The sequence below is a fragment of the Periophthalmus magnuspinnatus genome, chromosome 1 (genome assembly GCF_009829125.3).
Source record: "Periophthalmus magnuspinnatus isolate fPerMag1 chromosome 1, fPerMag1.2.pri, whole genome shotgun sequence".
Taxonomy (NCBI): Eukaryota; Metazoa; Chordata; class Actinopteri; order Gobiiformes; family Gobiidae; genus Periophthalmus; species Periophthalmus magnuspinnatus.
Genome location: NC_047126.1, coordinates 36031719 through 36052970, shown reverse-complemented (window position 1 = coordinate 36052970; position 21252 = coordinate 36031719). Strand labels below are relative to the sequence as shown.

The following is a 21252-nucleotide window of genomic DNA, read 5'->3' as shown; positions in this document are numbered from 1 at the left end:
GAAGACCTTAGCACAATGAGCAGAGAGGACCATATCACGATGAGCAGAGAGGACCTTAGCACGATGAGCAGAGAAGATCTTAGGCACGATGAGCAGGGAGGACCTTAGCAGGAGGAGCAACGGGGGCCTTAGCAAGACGAATACGGAGACAGCTTAGCAAGATGAGCAGGGAGGGGCCATCGCAGAAGGAGCAGGGTGGATCTTAGCATGTGGAGCAACGTGGGCCTCAGCAAGACGTATACGACGCAGCTTAGCAAGAGTAGAGAAGCGCCTAGCACAAGCAGCACGGAGGGGCGTAGCCGTAGCGGTGGGAGGGGCAATGGCGGGGGTAGCGGGGAGGGTCATATCGGAAGTGGCGGGTAGGGGCATAGCGAGGGTAGCAAGGAGGGACATGGCGGGGGTAGGAAGGCGGAGGCGTGTGTGTGATTTGTGTAAATGTGTATGTCTGTGTGTGCAAGAGTGTGTGAGGACTTAGCTCCTGATGTGAGGACGTGTGCAGGAGGTCTGGACGTCCGGAGCAGAGCTGGGGCTTGTCTCACACAGATCTGTGGAGAGAAAACATTTGTGTCAGACACTGATGCTACAAACAGGGCTCACATACAAGAAATACAGCAAACCCAACAGAAGGAGCCAAAATGACAAAACTGTATAGACCAAAACGCTTCTCACGTTCTAAAATTTCAGTTTATGCCAAAAGCTGAACGCACATTGGCAAAACAGCAATTTGTTGAGCTCTTTGCATACATGTTAATTAGAAGATACTGTTTTGTTATGTTTTAATAAACCCAAATGCATGTGAATGTTTTGAAATAATACATTGGTAGTTGGCTTTAACCCAGTTATTCTGGCCTCTCAGTGTCTAACATGTCTGCAGTACTAGATCAAACAGTGATTTTGATCAAACAGTATTTTGATTATTTATCTAACTCTAATGTGTTACCCTGAACTAATATAGTGAATTTGTCATGTTTTAGGTCAACTATATTTGCAGAGTGAAGACATGTTACAGTGCTTTATGCACAGGGGTACCCAGTACCTGCAAAGAAACTGCATTCAGCGCATCCTCACAGCGCAGAAGGAGCACTGGTTTTGTCACGCGCACAATACTGACCTTTGAAGTGAGTAGGTCAAAGTTCACCTTAACTTATCTAAACTTCACGTATAATGAACATATGTTTAAGATATTGTCATTTTGAAATCTATATAAATGCAAGGGTCGCTTAAAAAAATAGCAACAGAATAAAATTAAATTTTAGATTGCAGCTCATTAGTGAGTTGTGCTATTGCGTCATCTATAACAGCCTGTAACATATGATCTATAACGATTTAGCAGTTTTTGTTTTTTTTAAGCAAACTAAGATTACATTTAGTTATCACAGGATTACTGTCACTACTAACTGCTTCTAGTCCACTTTCATCCAGACTACTGCTCTTTGCTCCAGTAGGCCCAGGTGAAAGTGGCGCAGATACATGCCCCAGAATGGAATAAATATGATCAGGATAATAAATAAACATAAATCAGGAATAATAGTACCATACAGTGAATAGATAAGAGGATTAGAGCTGTGACTCACGGGGCCAAGCTAACAGTGTATGTACCAAGCTAACAGTGTATGTACCAAGCTAACAGTGTATGTGCCAAGCTAACAGTGTATGTACCAAGCTAACAGTGTATGTACCAAGCTAACAGTGTATGTACCAAGCTAACAGTGTATGTGCCAAGCTAACAGTGTATGTACCAAGCTAACAGTGTATGTACCAAGCTAACAGTGTATGTACCAAGCTAACAGTTTATGTAGCCATGGTAACAGTACATGTGCATTATAGCCACTGCCCTGAGAATGGATTAGCCCAAAAATGAATTCAACTTATGAGTAGGCCAAATACGTTTTACATTAAAACTAAATTACTCAAGTTGTTGTAAAGATACATAAATAATTACTCAAGTAAATACAGTATTATTATCTGCTGTATTTGACTACTGAGCACTACAGCCTCTGCCTGTGGCCTGTACACACAGACTAATCGTTTTCAATTTTGTAATGAAAAGGAAATCAGCACAGAAGGGCACACATTTCTTTGAATAAACTCACTGTAAGCTTGATCGGGTTTTGTATAGTACTCACTACTTGGACCACTTACTCACCTACTTATAACTCACCAACTCACTAACTGACCAACCAACTATCTAATACACCTACCTAATAACTCACTGATTACTAAACTCACCAACTCACTAACTGACAATTTACTAACTCGCTAACTCCTATAAACGCCGACAACAACCATGAGTGGCGCGGCAATTTCAAAGTGCTTATGAGCGCTGGATGAGTGATGAAGCTCTGATGTCACTGCTCTGGATGAGATCTCATCACGTGATCGCCTTGTTCATGATGCACGCTTCAGTTGAGTCTCCATTGGGACAACGCCCACTTTTGTTCGGTACAGATCTCAAGATCTCATTTCATTTTCGCCCATCCCTACATCCAGGACACACAGCTTCAATTAAAGTGCCATTGTGACTCCAGATCTAAAATTGGGTAAAGGACAGACAAGTTAAATAAGCATTTTAAAATCCTTTGCGTGCAATTGTCTTATTTGTTAAAGTGCAAATAATGTTCAAAAGTGCTGTGTGCTATTAAAGTGTAAGTGCAATTTAAAGTGCATATAGTGAAGGGTGTAAAGTGCTGTTACTTTTGTAACAAATGGCCTGTTTGTTACACTTGATTTTATAAAGCTTTTTACATTATAAGTATCACTCTCAAATGCTAACTGAGACTAACAAGCAGTCAGCATCTGCAGTAAAAAATAAAATAACAGGTCTTGCCTATGCTAGGTGCTTCTTTAACTTTGAATGCCATTTTTAGATGTCTTTTATGAAATGCTCATTTTTTTCTTCCAGAAAATTCACCGTCCCTTGATTAGAGCTGCAATACATGAACCAACGCCAGACAAGATGGAGTTGACCTTTCACCTGCATCAGGACCTACAAAAGATATACTTATTACTCAATCTCACAATTTTAGGCGTAAAAACATCTACTCAGTTTTCATTTACATTTGAAATGACCCAATAATTATCAACAAAACCAACTATTGTTGTACAAACAGCATTTTGAAATACTGTAGGCCTCCTATCAAAAGCGGGCATATTTTTGTGAAACGAAAAAAAAAAGAAAAAAAAAAGATGTCTGCGGTGTCTAGTTTGGGATTTATACATTTGGAGTTTCAAATAAAGTATCAACATGGTTAGTTTGCTACAGTTTTATGGTAAACTTTGTTCACTTTAACATTGCATGCTGTTTTTGTTTTTTTTAATACGTATTGAGCAAAAATGAACAATCATAGGCACATTACACCTTTAATAGAGTTTTATTGATTTTGGGGTCATGTGTTTTGACCCAGATCCCCACTGGGCAATAAGAACCCTGACCACCTGCTATCCAGTGCCCAAAGAGTGGGACCCATCCGGGAATTGAACCACAACCTTGCAGCTCACAGCAAAATGCCAACCATCCCTGAATGCCGAGGCATATCCGTCAGGTGAATGGAGGCGGGTTTGGTGGGAGACCGGTACTCTAAACCAGTCTCTCCATACACACTTCATTCGTGCGGAGCCCGTCCTCATCTATGGCGAGGTACGGCTAGAAATCCATATTGCATCCGCATGGTGAAGGGTGCTTAGACCGCTCGGCCACCGTGCCCCGAAGGTCAGGGTGGTTCGATATTGTATTTAACTATGACAATTCAAATGTAAACGTCACGTGACCGCCAGAGGCTCACGCATGACGTCTCCGAATGTAGAAATAAATACGTACATATATACATAAATAAATAATAATCCATCCATCCATCCATCCATTTTCTTCCGCTTATCCGGGGCCGGGTCGCGGGGGCAGCAGTCTAAGCAGGGACTCCCAGACTTCCCTCACCCCGGACACGTCCTCCAGCTCCTCCGGTGGGACCCCAAGGCGTTCCCAGGCCAGCCGAGAGACATAGTCCCTCCAGCGTGTCCTGGGTCTTCCCCGGGGCCTCCTCCCGGTGGGACATGCCCAGAACACCTCCCTAGGGAGGCGTCCAGGAGGCATCCTGAGCAGATGCCCGAGCCACCTCAACTGGTTCCTCTCAACGTGTAGGAGCAGCGGCTCTACTCCGAGCTCCTCCCGTGTGACCGAGCTCCTCACCCTATCCCTAAGGGAGCGCCCGGCCACTCTGCGGAGGAAGCCCATTTCAGCCGCTTGTATCCGCGATCTTGTCCTTTCGGTCATTACCCAAAGCTCATGACCATAGGTGAGGGTAGGAACGTAGATTGACCGGTAAATCGAGAGCTTCGCCTTCCGGCTCAGCTCCTTCTTTACCACAACGGACCGATACAGCGACCGCATCACTGCAGACGCTGCACCGATCCGCCTGTCAATCTCCCGCTCCATCCTTCCCTCACTTGTGAACAAGACCTCGAGATACTTGAACTCCTCCACTTGGGGCAGAGACTCACCACCCACCCGGAGAGTGCAAACCACCCTTTTTCCGGTCGAGAACCATGGCCTCGGATTTGGAGGAGCTGATTCTCATCCCAGCCGCTTCACACTCGGCTGCAAACCGCCCCAGTGCCTGCTGCAGGTCCTGGCTCGAAGAAGCCATCAGGACAACATCATCCGCAAACAGCAGAGATGAAATCCTGTGGTTCCCAAACCAGGCCCCCTCCGGCCCCTGGCTGCGCCTAGAAATTCTGTCCATAAATATAATGAACAGAACCGGTGACAAAGGGCAGCCCTGGCGGAGTCCAACATGCACTGGGAACAGGTCTGACTTACTGCCGGCAATGCGAACACAGCTCCTGCTCCGGTCATACAGGGACCGGACAGCCCTTAGCAAAGAGCCCCGGACCCCATACTCCCAGAGCACCCCCCAAAGGACACCACGAGGGACACGGTCGAATGCCTTCTCCAGATCCACAAAACACATGTGGACTGGTTGGGCATGCTCCCATGAGCCCTCGAGGACCCGATGGAGAGTATAGAGCTGGTCCAGTGTTCCACGACCAGGACGAAAACCACACTGCTCCTCCTGAATCCGAGGTTCGACTATCGGTCGGATTCTCCTCTCCAGCACCCTGGAATAGACCTTATAAAATAAATAAATAATAATAACAATAATAATAGTAAAAATCATCAAGTCGTGTTAAACCATATTAGCCTGAACAACATGGTTTGTGCACATGTAGGCTACAGTAGAGTTCAAAGTTTCTCACTTGATAGGCCAAAATCATTTAAATTAAAAATACATCATTACCTGCTGTTTTCCTGGATAAAGTGTCTTGGAACCAACGCCAAGCATCTCCAAAAACCTAACTTAAGGGAAAGAAAATTGGTTTCTTTAGTTTAGTTTTTAAAATAGATCCCTGCATTAGCATAGCCTCGCCTTAGCCAATATTTGTGCAACGTTAATTTCCTCCCCAGCGCAACAACTTCCTCAGAACCAAAATGCTTTCACTTAAAATAGTTATGGATAATTCAGTCTGATATATAGAATTATTTGGATTGTTTTACTATTTTGTTTTTATTATATTTACGTGCGTACGATCATAAGAAGAGTATTTCACTGGGTAAACCTAGAGTTCAACCTGTCCAAACAAATAGACCCTGTATACCTAATTTTCAAGTCATTTCCACTCATCCATTTGTTGATTATAGTGTAAACGGGAAGCTGCAGGTGCCATGGTGGGTGAGTTTGACCCAGATCCCACTATGGCAATAAGAGCCGTGACGACCTATCTAGTGCCCGAAGAGAGGGACCCACCCGGGAATGCTAGTTTTCAAGTTAACAGCTACCTTTTACCTTTAGTTCAGTAGAGATTGGAAATTCTAGGGCTGAAATCATCCAAATGATTCTAGAGAAGGTGTATAAAGTTTAAAAACACAGTGGGGCACTTCCTGTATTAATCACATTACATCACAAGGTGGAACAGAATGTTTTCAGTTTGACAAAATAACTCAGCCTAAATATGCAGTTTTTGTGTTAAACATGTTTATGAAACAAAACACAACTGACATGGGCCCTTTAAATGAGGTCTCTGCAGCTTTATGAAAACAATATTTAAGTTGTAGATTCACACCTTCACCAGGAGTATAAGAATACATGTACAAATAATTTGGCAACCCTACAGTTGTACACACAGAGCGTATAGTGTAACAAAAATGTTTTCTTTGAAATATGAAGATCTTCTTGTTGATATAACGTAGGCTGGCCTTTAGCGGTAGGATGTGAGACAGAAGACAGCAGCACTGGTGTGACCTTTTTTTTTCTTTTATTTAAATAATTTACCAAAGTGCAAGTGTATTGTGCAATGGAGATTTGAGGAGCAGTGTCTCCTCCAGCATCAGAACCTTGTGTGTTGGTCTCAGGCGCCTTTTATACTGTCCCAGCAACTGGATAAAACTAGTCTTACTTAAGAGGGGTGTGTAAAAATAACATTAACTCTTTTAAACTCTTAAACCTCCATAAAACCAAATAAACTCATAAACCAAATTAACTTTATACACATTCACCCCCCCCCCCCCCCCCCCCCCCACACACACACACACCACACACACACCCACACACATAATTTACAGGCAGGAAACACGATCATGAAAATGTTATGTTTCATAATGACACTTTCACTACTGAGAAGAAGGCTGCACGGTCGGTCACAAACACAACAACACCACCTTACACTGGGCCTGGGCAGGGCCCCGCCCCCTGCTACTACACCTGCCGCTGCGATGCTATGCTAAGTGCTAATAGCATGTTGACATACTCGAGATAGCGGTGGGTGGTGACATTGTGAATTAAAATGATGATAACTTAACTTGTCACATTAACAACTGCATTAACCTCTTTGTAAGATTCACTCAACATTACCTCTAGATTGATGTTTCTTCTCTTCTTCTTTTTTCTTCTTTTTCCGCTTCTCCGCACCCGACGGGTAGCTTTGTTTCAACATGATGAAAACGAACTCGGAACAGTCGGGCACAGTATCGTTACATTATGCATTTGTTTACTCCACACTCGTGCTCGCTTACAATAAAGTTGGCCAATCAGATCAGGTGTAGCGTCATTCAGTTGGTTGCCAGATTGTCATTACAAATACATCATGTGTCACTACACAGTGCACTTACTGCACTACAGCGGAGATGCGTCAGTAGCGCATACTGCGCGCGTACTAAATGCAATGTATATTGTGGGGGGTTGCCAGATTGGGGGCCCTCTTGAGGCCTCGGGGCCCTAAGCGAGTTTGCAAGAGGAGTTTGAACGCTTCAGATCAAAACTGCCTCAAGAAGGAGGGTGGAAACAGAGCCACGTTGCGTCCGAAACAGAGGAAAATCGCACTTTATAGGAACAAATGTCTGTGATGACTGAGAAATTGGCTGAAAATGAGGTTTGGAAGAAGAAATACGCAGACTTGGAGATGAAGAACAGCGACCTGAAAAGCAAACTTGAAAAGATGAAGGAACATCTTCGCAAAATCACTGAAGATTACAACGTAGAAAAACTGCTAGCGTCCAAATACGACCAAAGACTCTGCGAGATAGAGCGTCTAAAGACATCAAATCACAAAATTGGGCAAGAAATTGACCAAATGAAGAGCAAAATGATAAACAGTACAGTCATGTCTGACACTCATAAGAGAATTGATCAGGAATTGGAGCTTAAGAAAGCTAAACAGAAGGAATTGAACAAGAAACTTGACCACATTTACGGCAAACTGCTCAAACTTAGAGAGTCTCAGGAAGTGGTGCAGAGATGTGACACAGAACCACACGAAAGGCTCTACAGTTTGTACAGAGGAATTCATAAACTGCAGTGGGAAATCAAAGAGGCTCGCTCGGTAAAGGACGATTTCAACAAGTTAAAATGTCAAAGTAACGACGACTTAAAGAAGGAGCGTTTCAGATTGTGGAGGGTGAAGAAAGAACAGGAGCTGTCACTGGTCAAAAATCAAAATCAGGAACATGAAAATGAACAAATGCGGCAAGAGAATGAAACGATGGAAAAAGTTTACACGGAGCTGTACTTCCAATTGTCCTGCAGACAAATGGTGACGTTTTTGAATGAAGTTTTACAGGAAGAGAAGGAAGGGCTGGAGCAGTAAACCAGAACTAAACCACGACTGCCTTTTTGGTTTTCCTGAATAACATTTGATCTGTCACTAGACGCGGCCCATTGGGTTTATTCATCCGGCCCGTGGAACGTTACCAAATTATATCCATCCATCCATTTTCTTCCTCTTATCCGGGGCCGGGTCGCGGGGGCAGCAGTCTAAGCAGGGAGTCCCAAACTTCCCTCACCCCAGACACGTCCCTCCAGCTCCTCCGGTGGGATCCCAAGGCGTTCCCAGGCCAGAGAGACATAGTCCCTCCAGCGTATCCTGGGTCTTCCCCGGGGCCTCCTCCCGGTGGGACATGCCCAGAACACCTCCCTAGGGAGGCGTCCAGGAGGCATCCTGAGCAGATGCCCGAGCCTCAGCTGCTCCTCTCAACATGTAGGAGCAGCGGCTCTACTCCGAGCTCCTCCCGTGTGACCGAGCTCCTCACCCTATCCCTAAGGGAGCGCCCGACCACTCTGCGGAGGAAACCCATTTCGGCCGCTTGTATCCGCGACCTTGTCCTTTCGGTCATTACCCAGAGCTCATGACCATAGGTGAGGGCAGGAACTTAGATTGAGGTAAATCGAGAGCTTCGCCTTTGGGCTCAGCTCCTTCTTCACCACAACGGACCGATACAGCGACCGCATCACTGCAGACGCTGAACAAGACCCCGAGATACTTGAACTCCTCCACTTGGGGCAGAGACTCTCCACCCGGAGAGAGCAAACCACCTTTTTCCGGTGGAGAACCATGGCCTCGGATTTGGAGGAGCTGATTCTCATCCCAGACACTTCACACTCGGCTGCAAACCGCCCCAGTGCTGCAGGTCCTGGCTCGAAGAAGCATCAGGACAACATCATCCACAAACAGCAGAGATGAAATCCTGTGTTTCCCAAACCAGACCCCCTCCAGCCCCTGAACCAGACCCCCTCCGGCCCCTGAACCAGACCCCCTCAGGCCCCTGAACCGGACCCCCTCCGGCCCCTGAACCAGACCCCCTCCGGCCCCTGAACCAGACCCCCTCCGGGGCTGTGCCTAGAAATTCTGTCCATAAATATAATGAACAGAACCGGTGACAAAGGGTGGAGGAGGACCTAATTATATTAAAATAGATAAAAGTAAATCTTGTTCAATTTACCTTTTCATGTTGTTGATCTTTTGGCACATGATAAAACTGAATGTGAGTTTTTCTGCTGTTTATTTACCTGAAATTTAATAAATTAATGATTCATTTAATGAATGCATTTGGAAAACATTTTGTACATTGAGTCTTGCATATTCATCCTTTTCTACATGTTACAGGCCAAATCTATAATGTCATATAAACATATCCTGGTAATGCCTGTGTGAGAAAAGTGTATAAAGTGTGTGGTGAGGGGTTTTACAGCAAACCATATAGAATAATTGTAAAAAATAAAGCTGATACTTCATGGATTTCATCTATTGCGGGTTATTTTTAGAACATAACCCCCGCGATAAACGAACAGGCTATATGTTGAAAATACGACAGAGGAGGCGCAGGGCCGGCCCTAGCCTTTAGGGGGCCCTAAGCAGAATTTGCCTTGGGGGCCCTCACCACATCAGCAACACAAATCCCATATTGCACCTTGGTACTGCACAGATCTCTACAAATTACAGGCTGTATAAATAACACACCATAGACATCAAGAATCTCAAGTCAGACACAGTATCAAAACAGGTGGTGCATTATAATGTGGCCCTATTGGCTAAAGTGAGAATATACGTACAGGTTGTAAAAGCTACATGATAGATATTTTTATAAAAACAGCTGTTTAGACTAAATCAGTTTTAACATAAGACCCAATAAATATACTTTTTCCTTTATGTATTTATGTTTGATATGATAAACACTGCCAAGAGTAAGTGACTGAAGTCAGTCAGTTGTTGATAGATTAGTATAGATAATTTAATACAATATTGGCTATAACATTGAGTCAAACTGTGTTGATATCACAAAAAACATTAGGCTATGTGTTGAATACCATATTGTATTTATTTATATTATTAGCAAGTATTGTGTTGCTGTCAATGAAATCATCTATTAGTCTATTGGTTGTAACGCGCTCGTCATTCGCCATGGCGTCGGGGTCCGTCATTGACCTCCCATTGACTTCCATTCATTTTAGCAGTAATAAAGATGGCCCATGCCTGCGGCATGGGGGCTTGGATAGGGCTCGATGTCAGGAGTGTGTTTGGGGACATGAGCGCTTCACGCTGCGTCAGTGCCAACATTGAGTCAATGGGCGAAGCAACATAAACTCCACCAATAGACTATTATAACACCATTAACATAGTAATTATGAGAATGCCACGCACACTCCTATACACACCCCCATTCCTACAAAGACACACACACACGACATTATGTAAACTTTATTACAATAATTGCAATCATAACACCACTATTGCTGTATACCACTATTATTGTTGTGTTATTGTTTTCATTGTATGTACACGTCTCTATTGTTGCTGTCACTACTATTATTGTCATTATTATTATTGCCTTATTCATTAACTAATTTATTTATTGAATTAATTTGTGGTTCTGATGGAGATAAATAAATGGATGAATATAAACACACATATTAAATATTAAAATAAAGAACATGAATTATTAAATAATAATTTATATATATATATATATATATATATATATATATATATATATATGTGTATATATATATATATATATATATATATATATATATATATATATATATGTATATACATATATAAATACACAATAATAACAATTATGAATAATAATAAATTCATTATTAATCAATAATAATAATTGACAACAAATACATAAAAAGATTAGGGTTAGCAAGGAATGGGCGCGTTGCTAAGGGGTACTGCCCCTTGAGTGCGGGCTCACCAAAACCTTGCCTCTTTTAATGCATTGTACAGGACACGCACGCACACACATTTTACATTTAAATCTAAATAACCAATACCACCATTAGGACCACAAAACTAACATAGAGCAATATTGACCAACCATTGAACACTGAGTATGACAGCAATAATAAAACCTGTTATCGTTATCTTTACTTTTATTATTATTAGTAGTATTACTTCTCCGCACACACACTCATACACTCACACACACACACATATTTACAAAGAAAACCAAGACAGAATAATGCAGATACCCCCCCCCCCTGTAAATAGTAAGCTGTAAATATTGTATGTGTTTCTATGTCACTGGGTGTTCTTCAAAATAAAATAAGAAAAAAAAAAAGATCCTGTACTACACAAAATTGATTCTATTCTTGTGAGCTTTAAGCCATGTTATAATGTTGTTATTTCATAAAAAAACAAAAACAAAACTGGTTTATTAGTCTGCCTACATATCCAATGCTCAAAATGCTCAGTCTCCCCTTGTGATGTTGTGGTTTACAATATATCTGTAATGAGCAAGACAGATTTAGCTCAATTATATGAAAACTAGGTACAGTCACTTTAAACAGCAAATTCTACCATAGAATCCTGACTGTTCTCCAGCTCACATTTAAATGAGGCATTCTATAATGTTGTCATGAAGTCATGTGACCAGCTCTAGAACACTCACCTAGCAACCAGTAACAGTTCTCGTCACCATGGCAACCGTGACGGTGACAAAGAAATCCTTTGACAAAGCGATTCTTTGACACAAAGTGATTCTTTGACACAAAGCAATCGATTTGTAGTACTTGTTAGATCAAACTCAACGGTCACTTGAAGTCAATTCAATTTTTCAATTCAATTCAATTTTCAAGTGCTCTTGTATTGCTCTTGTATTGCTCGTGTATTGTTCGTGTATTGTTCGTGTATTGTTCGTGTATTGTTCGTGTATTGTTCGTGTATTGTTCGTGTATTGTTCGTGTATTGTTCGTGTATTGCTCGTGTATTGTTCGTGTATTGTTCGTGTATTGTTCGTGTATTGTTCGTGTATTGTTCGTGTATTGTTCGTGTATTGCTCTTCTGTTGCTTAGATATCAAATTTTTTGACCAACCTAAATACATACTGAAATGGCTTCAGGATATTCCTCCAGACCAGGTCAAACCCCGTTTAAGTTAGGGGAGTACATTGTCTTGGACGTACTTGGGGAAGGGGCTTTTGGTACAGTCACTAGATGCTTTCACCCTCAGACTTTAGAGGTCGTGGCAGTTAAAACCCTGAAGAACGCCAAAAGCAGTCTCGAAGAAGAAGTTGTGATCTTGGAGGAGTTGCGCCTCTTACAACCAGACAGGTACAATATTGTCAGGTTCATTGAATACTTTGTGGAGCAGGACTCCGAATGCATGGTATTTGAAACATTAGACAGGAGCCTGTTCGACTTTATAGAGATGAGAAGAAAGGTATTGTCTTTGTGTGAGCTCCGTCCAGTGGCACAGCAGCTCCTGGTGGCCTTTGACGGTCTCAAGACGGCTGGGATCATTCATGCAGACCTAAAGCTAGACAACATCATGCTGGTGAACCACAGTAAGCAGCCTTTTAAAGTCAAACTCATTGACTTTGGCCTTGCTGGTTATGCAGACATGATGGGCTTCTGGGACATAGGGCAGCCTCTTTCATACCGAGCTCCAGAGATCACTCTAGGCTGCAAAATCACTGAGGCTATGGACATGTGGTCTCTAGGCTGCACTCTGGCAGAGTGTTTCACAGGCTACCGTCTTTTCAGTAGACACTCATCCTACGACAATCTCAGGACCATCGTCGAACTGGTAGGACTTCCAAGCGAAAAAGTGCTCCAAAAAGCCGCCCTGTCTTGCAATTACTTTGCAAGCCCTTCAGGTGACTTCACACAGTGGAGACTTAAAACCTTAGATGAGTACTATGGCAGACAGAGAAAAGCCAAGCCCAAGGTCTCAGATTGTCTAGCTGGAAGATTCAGCTCTTTAGACAGTGTTTTTCAGGGGTCTCATACAAGAATGGGAGACCCAGAGCACAGAGACAGATTGGCCTTTGCTGATCTCATAAAGAGACTTCTGGACCTGGACGATGAGATGAGAATCACTCCCAAGGAGGCACTCCATCACCCCTTTGTGACGATGGAACATCTGATCGGTGATGACAGTGAATACAGTGAGAACGCTCGTGGCCTCATGGCCTTAGCTCTTAAAGGGTCCACCACTGTGTCTGATTTGAGCCCTCCTGAACAGCCCAGTCCACACGTCCCACAACATGTACCAGAGCCGCTCCGAGATGAGGAGGAAGCAATAAGACCCACCCAAACACTGGAGCACATAGACAACACAAAGTGTTTCAACGAGGGTATTCTAGAGACTCCAATGGACAACGAGGAAAACATGCAACCTGTCAAGGTCGTCAATGGGTTTTTCAATCCATTTTGGAATGAACCACTTAATGTAGGAGAAACAAGTGTCCCCCAAATACCTCAGTGTTTGAACCCAGCTATTCTAGAGACTCAGATGAACAACAAGGAAAACATCCAGTCAGAGAAGTCTGAACACCGCATCGATGTCACAGGCTTTGAAGATCCTGATCCGATTAGGGAAGCGTCAAATGCCAAAGAAGACAGGCCAGATTACATTGTCATCGACATTCCAGACGACATTGTACCCCAGGACTCAGATTTTACCAGTTCTAGCCTGAGCAGCTCCTGCTCCATTTTGGGATGTTTCAAGACAGTGGCATTTGGTGGTTTTCGAGCAGGACAGACTGCTCTCAGTTATGTGTTATCATCATTGCTGGAGCCGTTGTACTCCCCATAATTCTTTAGGGTTGTAGGTTTTTAAGTTTCCTTCAGGTTCTTAAGTTTCCTTCATCTGAAGGAAACTTAAGAACCTGAGTTCTTAAGTTTCCTTCGGGTTCTTAAGTTTCCTTCATCTGAAAGAAACTTAAGAACCTGAGTTCTTAGGTTTCCTTCGGGTTCTTACGTTTCCTTCAGGTTCTTAAGTTTCCTACATCTGAAGGAAACTTAAGGAAACTTCAGATGAACAATTTTAATTGTTCTAATTAAAATGGTTCATTTGAAGGAAACGTAAGGAGCTGAGTTCTTAAGTTTCTTTCGGGTTCTTAAGTTTCTTTCATCTGAAGGAAACTTCAGATGAACCATTTTAATTGTTCTAATTAAAATGGTTCATCTGAAGGAAACTTAAGGAGCTGAGTTCTTAAGTTTCCTTCGGGTTCTTAAGTTTCCTTCAGGTTCTTAAGTTTCCTTCATCTGAAAGAAAGTAAGTATTTAAGAAGATGAGAAGAAGGTTCAGACACAACCATATTTGATTACACAGGCCACTTTACAGCACAGGAATAGCAGGGTAATATGTTTATTACACTGCTATTGAAGTAAAGTGAGCCGCTGTAATCCCCCATTCGTCCAGGAGTAGCTAGTAGGTAGTAGCTAGTCAAGTGTGATCCCATCTTCTCTACAAATTGTTCTAATTAAAATTGGCAATAAAAAATACAAAAATACAAAATCATAAACTTGTTGGTCATTGACGTGACCCGAGTGCTCCGATGACCACGGACACCATTGATGCTGTCACCTTCCAGGCCTTCTCCAGTTATTCTTTGAGCGTCTGGTATTTCTCACTTGGTACTGCAATGTCCACCACAACGGCTTTGCTCTGTTGTAGTATATAAGTATATATATAGTATTAAAATCTCCCCCCAAAGAATGAATGTTGTAGCTGTGGTGAAGTACAGACAGAAAATGGTTAGCATATTTTAAGAGTCTCCAACAGGTCAGGTTGTTGCTACACTGTTAGTCTTGTGTTTACCAACCTGGGTCGCCTCAATGTCTGAGGACTTTAGCTTAGCCTGATAGCGTCTCACCTGAGTTCAAGAGCTGTTTGACTGGGTTAATGTTAGCTCCTATTGTAAAGCCTGCACTCTAGCCGGTCCATTCAAAGCCATTCTTTCTCTCTAAATATAGCAGCTTTTACTCTGCGCGCTATTGTGCTTTCTGCTGCTGAACTCATCCATTATCGGCACAAGTACTTTCAGCGCACTTTCCTATCTCCAGTCTCCAACCTTGAGCCATCAAGTCTTTGGAGTCGGGCCTAATAAAAACCCCAGGATCATGTAGAAGGTTAATACGAACATTTAAGACCAAAATGAGTCTGACAGACGCAGAGACAGAGAGAGGACAGAGGACACAGAGGGGACACAGAGGGGACACAGAGAGGACACAGAGGGGGGACACAGAGAGGACACAGAGGGGACACAGAGGGGGCACAGAGGGGACACAGAGAGGACACAGAGAGGATACAGAGGGGACACAGAGGGGGGACACAGAGAGGACAGAGAGGGGACACAGAGGGGGGACACAGAGAGGACACAGAGGGGACAGAGAGGGGACACAGAGAGGACAGAGAGGGGACACAGAGAGGACAGAGAGGGGACACAGAGAGGACACAGAGAGGACAGAGAGGGGACACAGAGAGGACAGAGAGGGGACACAGAGAGGACAGAGAGGGGACACAGAGAGGACAGAGAGGGGACAGATTTTTAATGTAACGCGGCGGCTGCAGTTTCGCCGTGTCCCTTCATATAAAGTGCATGTTACAGACTTGTGTCTTTTATTCCGCTGACGTTCATTCTCTGTTGAAGGTTTACTGTTTGACGTCGCCTGAACTCAGCTCCAAATGGAACTCCCAAAGAGACGTTTACGAGCGTTATGACCAAGACATGTGAGGAGAAACATCTGAAACACCCAGAGGCCCCGGGCTCATGTTGCATAAGTTTGTTTCTTGTTTTGTTTATAGATTTGATGCTTTGATCCTGAGATTTGAAGAGCCCGACTCCAGAAATCGCTGGGACAGTCCGCTGTTTACTGTGCAGCCGGACGACACGCTCCCCTTTGAGGCCATTTCTGACGCACTTTTGAAGCGAAAAGCTCCGCCTCCAAACCAGTCCACGCAAAGTGTAGGTAACACTGAATCAGCTGACGTGGCAGAGCAGAACAAACTGACATGTGTTTCATTCTCAGCAACCGCTGTCGTCAGCGAACTTCCTGTACGAGCTGGACAGGGTCACTCAGGACGTGCTGATGGTACATTTTTATTTATACAAACAGAAATGTCCGTGTCTTTTTACGTGAACATACAGCGTCGTTTGACTAAAGCTGAAACTCTCCACACTCCATCAAAACGCTGCCCATTTGTGCTTTTTTTTACTATAACATTTTAAACTTTTTCAGCACATTAAACATGACGCACACAAAACACAGTCCTGTCCTGACTCTGACATGGGACAGTCCGCTCCATAGACCAAAAACTCAAATACCAAGAGTTCAGAGGCTAAACGGCTCCGTGCGAACTCATGTTTATAACATGGTGGTTTTCAGTCCAAAAAAACATTTAAAACACAAGATTCTGCTAAATGTTTTAATAATTTAGCAGGTTATAAAGTTTCAGAAATAGATTTTAAATTAAAGTTTTGGTTTTGTGGTCGTTAGATCCACAGAGCTGATTAAACCTGAGCTTTCAGACTTTTATTTATTTAATTTTAATTTTTTCTTAGTCTGTGGGAAAAATGAAAGAGAAATGTTCTTGAGCAGGTGCCGTCTCTGGAGTCTCGTCCACTTAAACTAAACATTTAATGTCCTAATGGAAGACAGGGCTGGGATTTAATACGTTTTCTTCTTCCTGCTCCTTTTTCAGCTTAAATGTGTTTAAGTGAACCTGATACATGAGCTCAAAATAAATGAATAAATAAATAAATTCAATGAGATGAGACTGTGACTCATTCAGCGTTTGTGACTTTTCAGAGAAAATTCTTGTGAAAATGTTCTATATTTTATAATTCATAAACGTCAAATAAACGGAGAATCAGCCAATCATCTGTTTATACACGAACAAAGCAGTAAAGTACACACACCTCAAATTTATACTCGAGTATAGTTTATAGTGTGTACGTTTACTTTTACTTGAGTACATCTGAGAGCAGTATCTGTACTTCCACTACATTTTTGAACAGGACTGCAAAGTAAAAGTATTTTTCTTATTGTGTGAGATCTGCTGAGGGTTTATTTTTAACACGTAGAATTTAAACAAAACAAAAATAAACGAATAAAAACAGAAAAAAATGACTGATTCATTTGTTTCTGTTGAACAAAATTCAGCTCAAATCTTTATCAAAATCACCACATTTGAAGTTTTATAAGACTCAAAATCTGTGAGAAATACTTTCACTTTTTACTCTTTAAAACAGGCACTTTTAGTAGATTTTTTCATTTGATACTTGAGTATTTTTTGCTCCGTGTGTGTACTTTGTGTACTTTTACATATAATGATGTTGTTCCGTTTGTTTTCGCTGTTTCGTTCTAACGATTCTTCACATAATGTCAGTGTTTATCTTCGTGTCGTCTGTCGCTCTGGTCACATATTTGTATTAAACACCTTTGAACGTGTCGTTTACTCGCGGCTGACGTCAGGTGAACGACTCTATTGACGCTTCGTGTTCTTTAAAGCTCCGGCCTCTGTAATTATTCAAAGTTTAAACGTTCAGGTTCGATTTGTTTATTCTCGCCTGATTGGCTCTTTCTGGTTCATCTGATTGGTTTGGTCATTTTCAACACACAAAAGACCAGCGTTTCCGCCGATTCTATAATGATCCCAGGAGCAACTGATAAAATATCCTTTGACCTTTGATCTTTTGTTTTTAATGGTCCCATAACACACAAAACTGACTCTTGTAGCTTTAATCCATGTTCTACTGTTCCCTCCTCAAAAACAGACCTGGAGTTGTGTTTTGTTTTATTCTCACATGTTTGAGTCATACTTTATTATTAGTCTGTTACAACTCCAAAGATCAAAATGCGACGTTCCACCTTGTGATGTCATCAAGTGGTAGTTTTCAAGTTCCTCCTCCTTTTACCTTTAGTTCAGTCAAGATAAGAGACAACTCCAGGACTGAAATGATTCAAATGATTCTAGTGAAGGTGGAGTTTAAAAACACAGTGGAGCACTTCCTGTATCACCACATGATGACATCACAAGGTGGAACAGAGTTTTTTCAGTTATAAATCTGCAGGTTTGTGTGTTAAACATGTGAGAATGAAACAAAACACAACTCCAGGTCTGTGTGTGATGAGGAAACAGATCAGAGAATAGAGTCGTACAGGCTCTTCAATGTTAATGCTGTGGAACTTTTCACGTTGGGGATCTCCCACCTGCATCTCCATGGAGATGTTTGTGTATTGCCCTGAATGTTCCACAGTGTGGCATTAAAATGGTCTGTCTTGCATTTATTTAGTTACAGATGTTTTTATTGCTGCATTCTTTTACTAAGCGACTTGTTTCCATGGAGATGGTAGACGTTTAGAGCCATAGTTTTAAATATTAAATCAGACGTGTTCAAACTGTTCAGATGTTTCTCCAGGTTCTGCTCGTTTCTTCTGGTTGAACCTCTGAAGTTTTATTTGGACTGATTCATGTTTGAGTTTAATCTTTAATCCACTATTTTCAAGACGCCATTTTGTCGATCTGCCCCCGTTTAACCTCCACGTGTGACACGCCCCCTGTGACACGCCCCCTGTGACACGCCCCCCGTGACACGCCCCCAGTGACACGCCCACTGTGACACGCCCCCTGTGGCACGCCCCACTGTGACACGCCCCCAGTGACACGCCCACTGTGACACGCCCCCTGTGGCACGCCCCCTGTGGCACGCCCCCTGTGACACGCCCCCTGTGACACGCCCACTGTGACGTCCGCACTTCCTTCTCCAGTTTTATTTTCTTAATCGTTGATACTCGTAGGATTCTGCAGCGTCGCGTCATTTTGGTACAAATGTATAAAAATGCTCTGCTCTAGTGTGACGTGCCTCTGTCCACAGGGGGCGCTGCAGCGGCGCTTTGTTGTGATGATGTTTACGGCGACGTCAGCTTCTTGAACACTGCAGTTTTCTAACGCGGCAGTCAGTGGATTTGTTTGTTTTATTAAGGTTTTTAGATGAATATTGTGATTTAAAATGTGTAAATTATAACAGAGATGAGAACCATAGAGACACAAGCTCAACAGGACAGGTTTAAAGTCGTAGAAGCGTCGCATTGAGAAAAGCAGATGGTGTTTTGCCTTCACCAAAAAAGTTACATGTTACACCTTTAATGAGCTCTTTTTTCTCCCCAAGTATAAATAAGTAAAAAAATAATAAACAAAACATAATTTTCGTGGCTGTGTGACGTTTTGAGGGATGAGGAAGTCGACGGGAGACGATCAAAGAATCAAATTAAAGCCGATGGTCCAAGACGTTTTTAAAGCAAAGGCCAAACGGGTTTTTGAACTTGTTGCTTGAAGTTTCCGTCCTGACGCTGCTCGTTCAACCACTGTGAGATTAATTTAAATATTTCATCTTAAGTTTACCACCGTTTCCAATTCATAATTTGCAGCTGATGTCATCCACATTCTGAGTGAGATGCTAACTGAAGGCACTGCTCTGTCTGAGGCTTTAACACAGTCTGACCTTAAAGAACTGGTGTAGTTGGAATTAAAACAGATGACCTGATCTGATCTGTGAAACAAGTCTCTCAAATAACATTAGTCACAAGCTAGCATTAGCGTTAGCGTTAGCATGTTTAGCAGTTTTTGTGTAAAATCAAACTCTTAAATAGAACCATGAGCTCGGACTGACCACAGGCTCCTGGAAATGTGGATTGTGCCCTAACCCTTGTCTCCATGGTAACTGCTAAACATTCCACGATAGAGATACATATAGAACACTCCCAGATTGACATCAGTTGCAGATTAAATGTTGCCTCAATGGGTTTATTACAGATTTAACACAATCTCACCAATGGCCAAGTCAATGACTTACGTTTAATGTCCTACTGTGGGACATTCCAGGCAAACATATCACCAGGGAGACAAGGAGATGTCGCCCGCCGCCCCCGTTAACCCAAGTATGGTCACAGTAACATGTAATATTTAAGTTTACGTTTTTATAATTCTCAGATTTTGATCTGGTCTATCAGTCGTGTGACGTCATGACAACCAGGAAGTAAAATTTGAAACGTAAAAAATGTCCGAACTGCGGGAAAAAAGTCTTGTGTTTTTTTGTCAAATCTTAAAGTGCCTGTGACTCATTTTAACAGATTTATATTTAACGACAAACTGGAGACGTTCAACCAGGAGACCGACCCCGCACCAGAAAAGTTCCACAGTGCCTCTTTAAGTACAGTTTTTCTTCAGGGTTTTCGCCTCCTCATGGTCCTTAACGTTCAAACATAGAACTTTCCAGAAACATCAACATGGCAGAGCTGCGGAAGTTACGACGGCAGTTCATCAGTTACACAAAGAGTCACCCGACGGAGGACGGGGCCCAGATCATCAACATGTTTGTCCAGTATTTAAACCGGAGCCTGCACTGACACTGTGGGTTTTATTAAATTAATAAATGTGTTTTATGTAACTTTGTGCAGCCTTTTTCATTCTCCTGTTCCACTGTTCAGAGGTGGCGCTCCCCCTGACCCCAGCGACCCACAATACGGGGCTTTGGTTCAAGCCGATTATTCTCATCTGGAATTTGAACTGTAAAGAAATAAGTGCTGAGTCAATCTGACGTTACATAAGTGGATTTAATGTGGTTCTGTAACGAAGCATCATGAGCCTGGACACACCTGGACAGGGCTCGAGTTCTGTAGCTGACGTGTTTAAGGCTCATAAAAAACATTCTAGAGGCGTTTTTGCCTCAAAATAAAATTGTCTCATTCATGAAATGAAAATCGACTATTGCATCAAATATTGGGGCTGCACGTTTAATGCGACGTCACTGATTTCAGAGCAGTTCACACTCCGTGTTCAGATCTGAGCCAAAGGTCAGTGTGTTTGAGATGGAGATGACAGCAGACTGTGTCCTGAGCTGCTCTCTCTGTGTTGGTTCTTTCTCTTATGGAGTGTGTTTGACGCTCACTCTTCACTGAATGGAGGAGACAATTTAATGTTTTTTTTTGCCCAGCCATAAAACATTCCACTGCACTTTTAAAACAGGATGAATTTCTTTAATATGTGTAAAAATAAACACATTTAAAATGATGTGTGTATAAAGACATGTTTTTGATTTCAGTTTGTTTATATAATGTGTGGCAATGCCATATTAATAGTTTGGGTCCTAAGAGTTTAAATTTGCAAAATACACAACATTTACACAATTCT

General features: G+C 42.5%; 2 protein-coding genes across 2 annotated transcripts; both read left to right on the top strand.

Moving 5' to 3' along the window:
- Window positions 1-12162: 12162 nt before the first annotated feature.
- On the top strand, window positions 12163-13869 carry LOC117370667 (homeodomain-interacting protein kinase 2-like). Its single transcript, XM_033966150.1, has one exon. It carries the CDS (start codon window positions 12163-12165, stop codon window positions 13867-13869), a length of 1707 nt encoding a protein of 568 aa, XP_033822041.1.
- A 745-nt stretch (window positions 13870-14614) lies between these two features.
- kti12 (KTI12 chromatin associated homolog) lies at window positions 14615-16367 on the top strand. Its single transcript, XM_055221832.1, has 5 exons — window positions 14615-14674; window positions 15710-15789; window positions 15865-16024; window positions 16089-16151; window positions 16299-16367. The coding sequence occupies exons 1-5, from the start codon at window positions 14615-14617 to the stop codon at window positions 16365-16367; spliced, it is 432 nt and encodes a 143-aa protein (XP_055077807.1).
- The last annotated feature ends 4885 nt before the right edge of the window (window positions 16368-21252 follow it).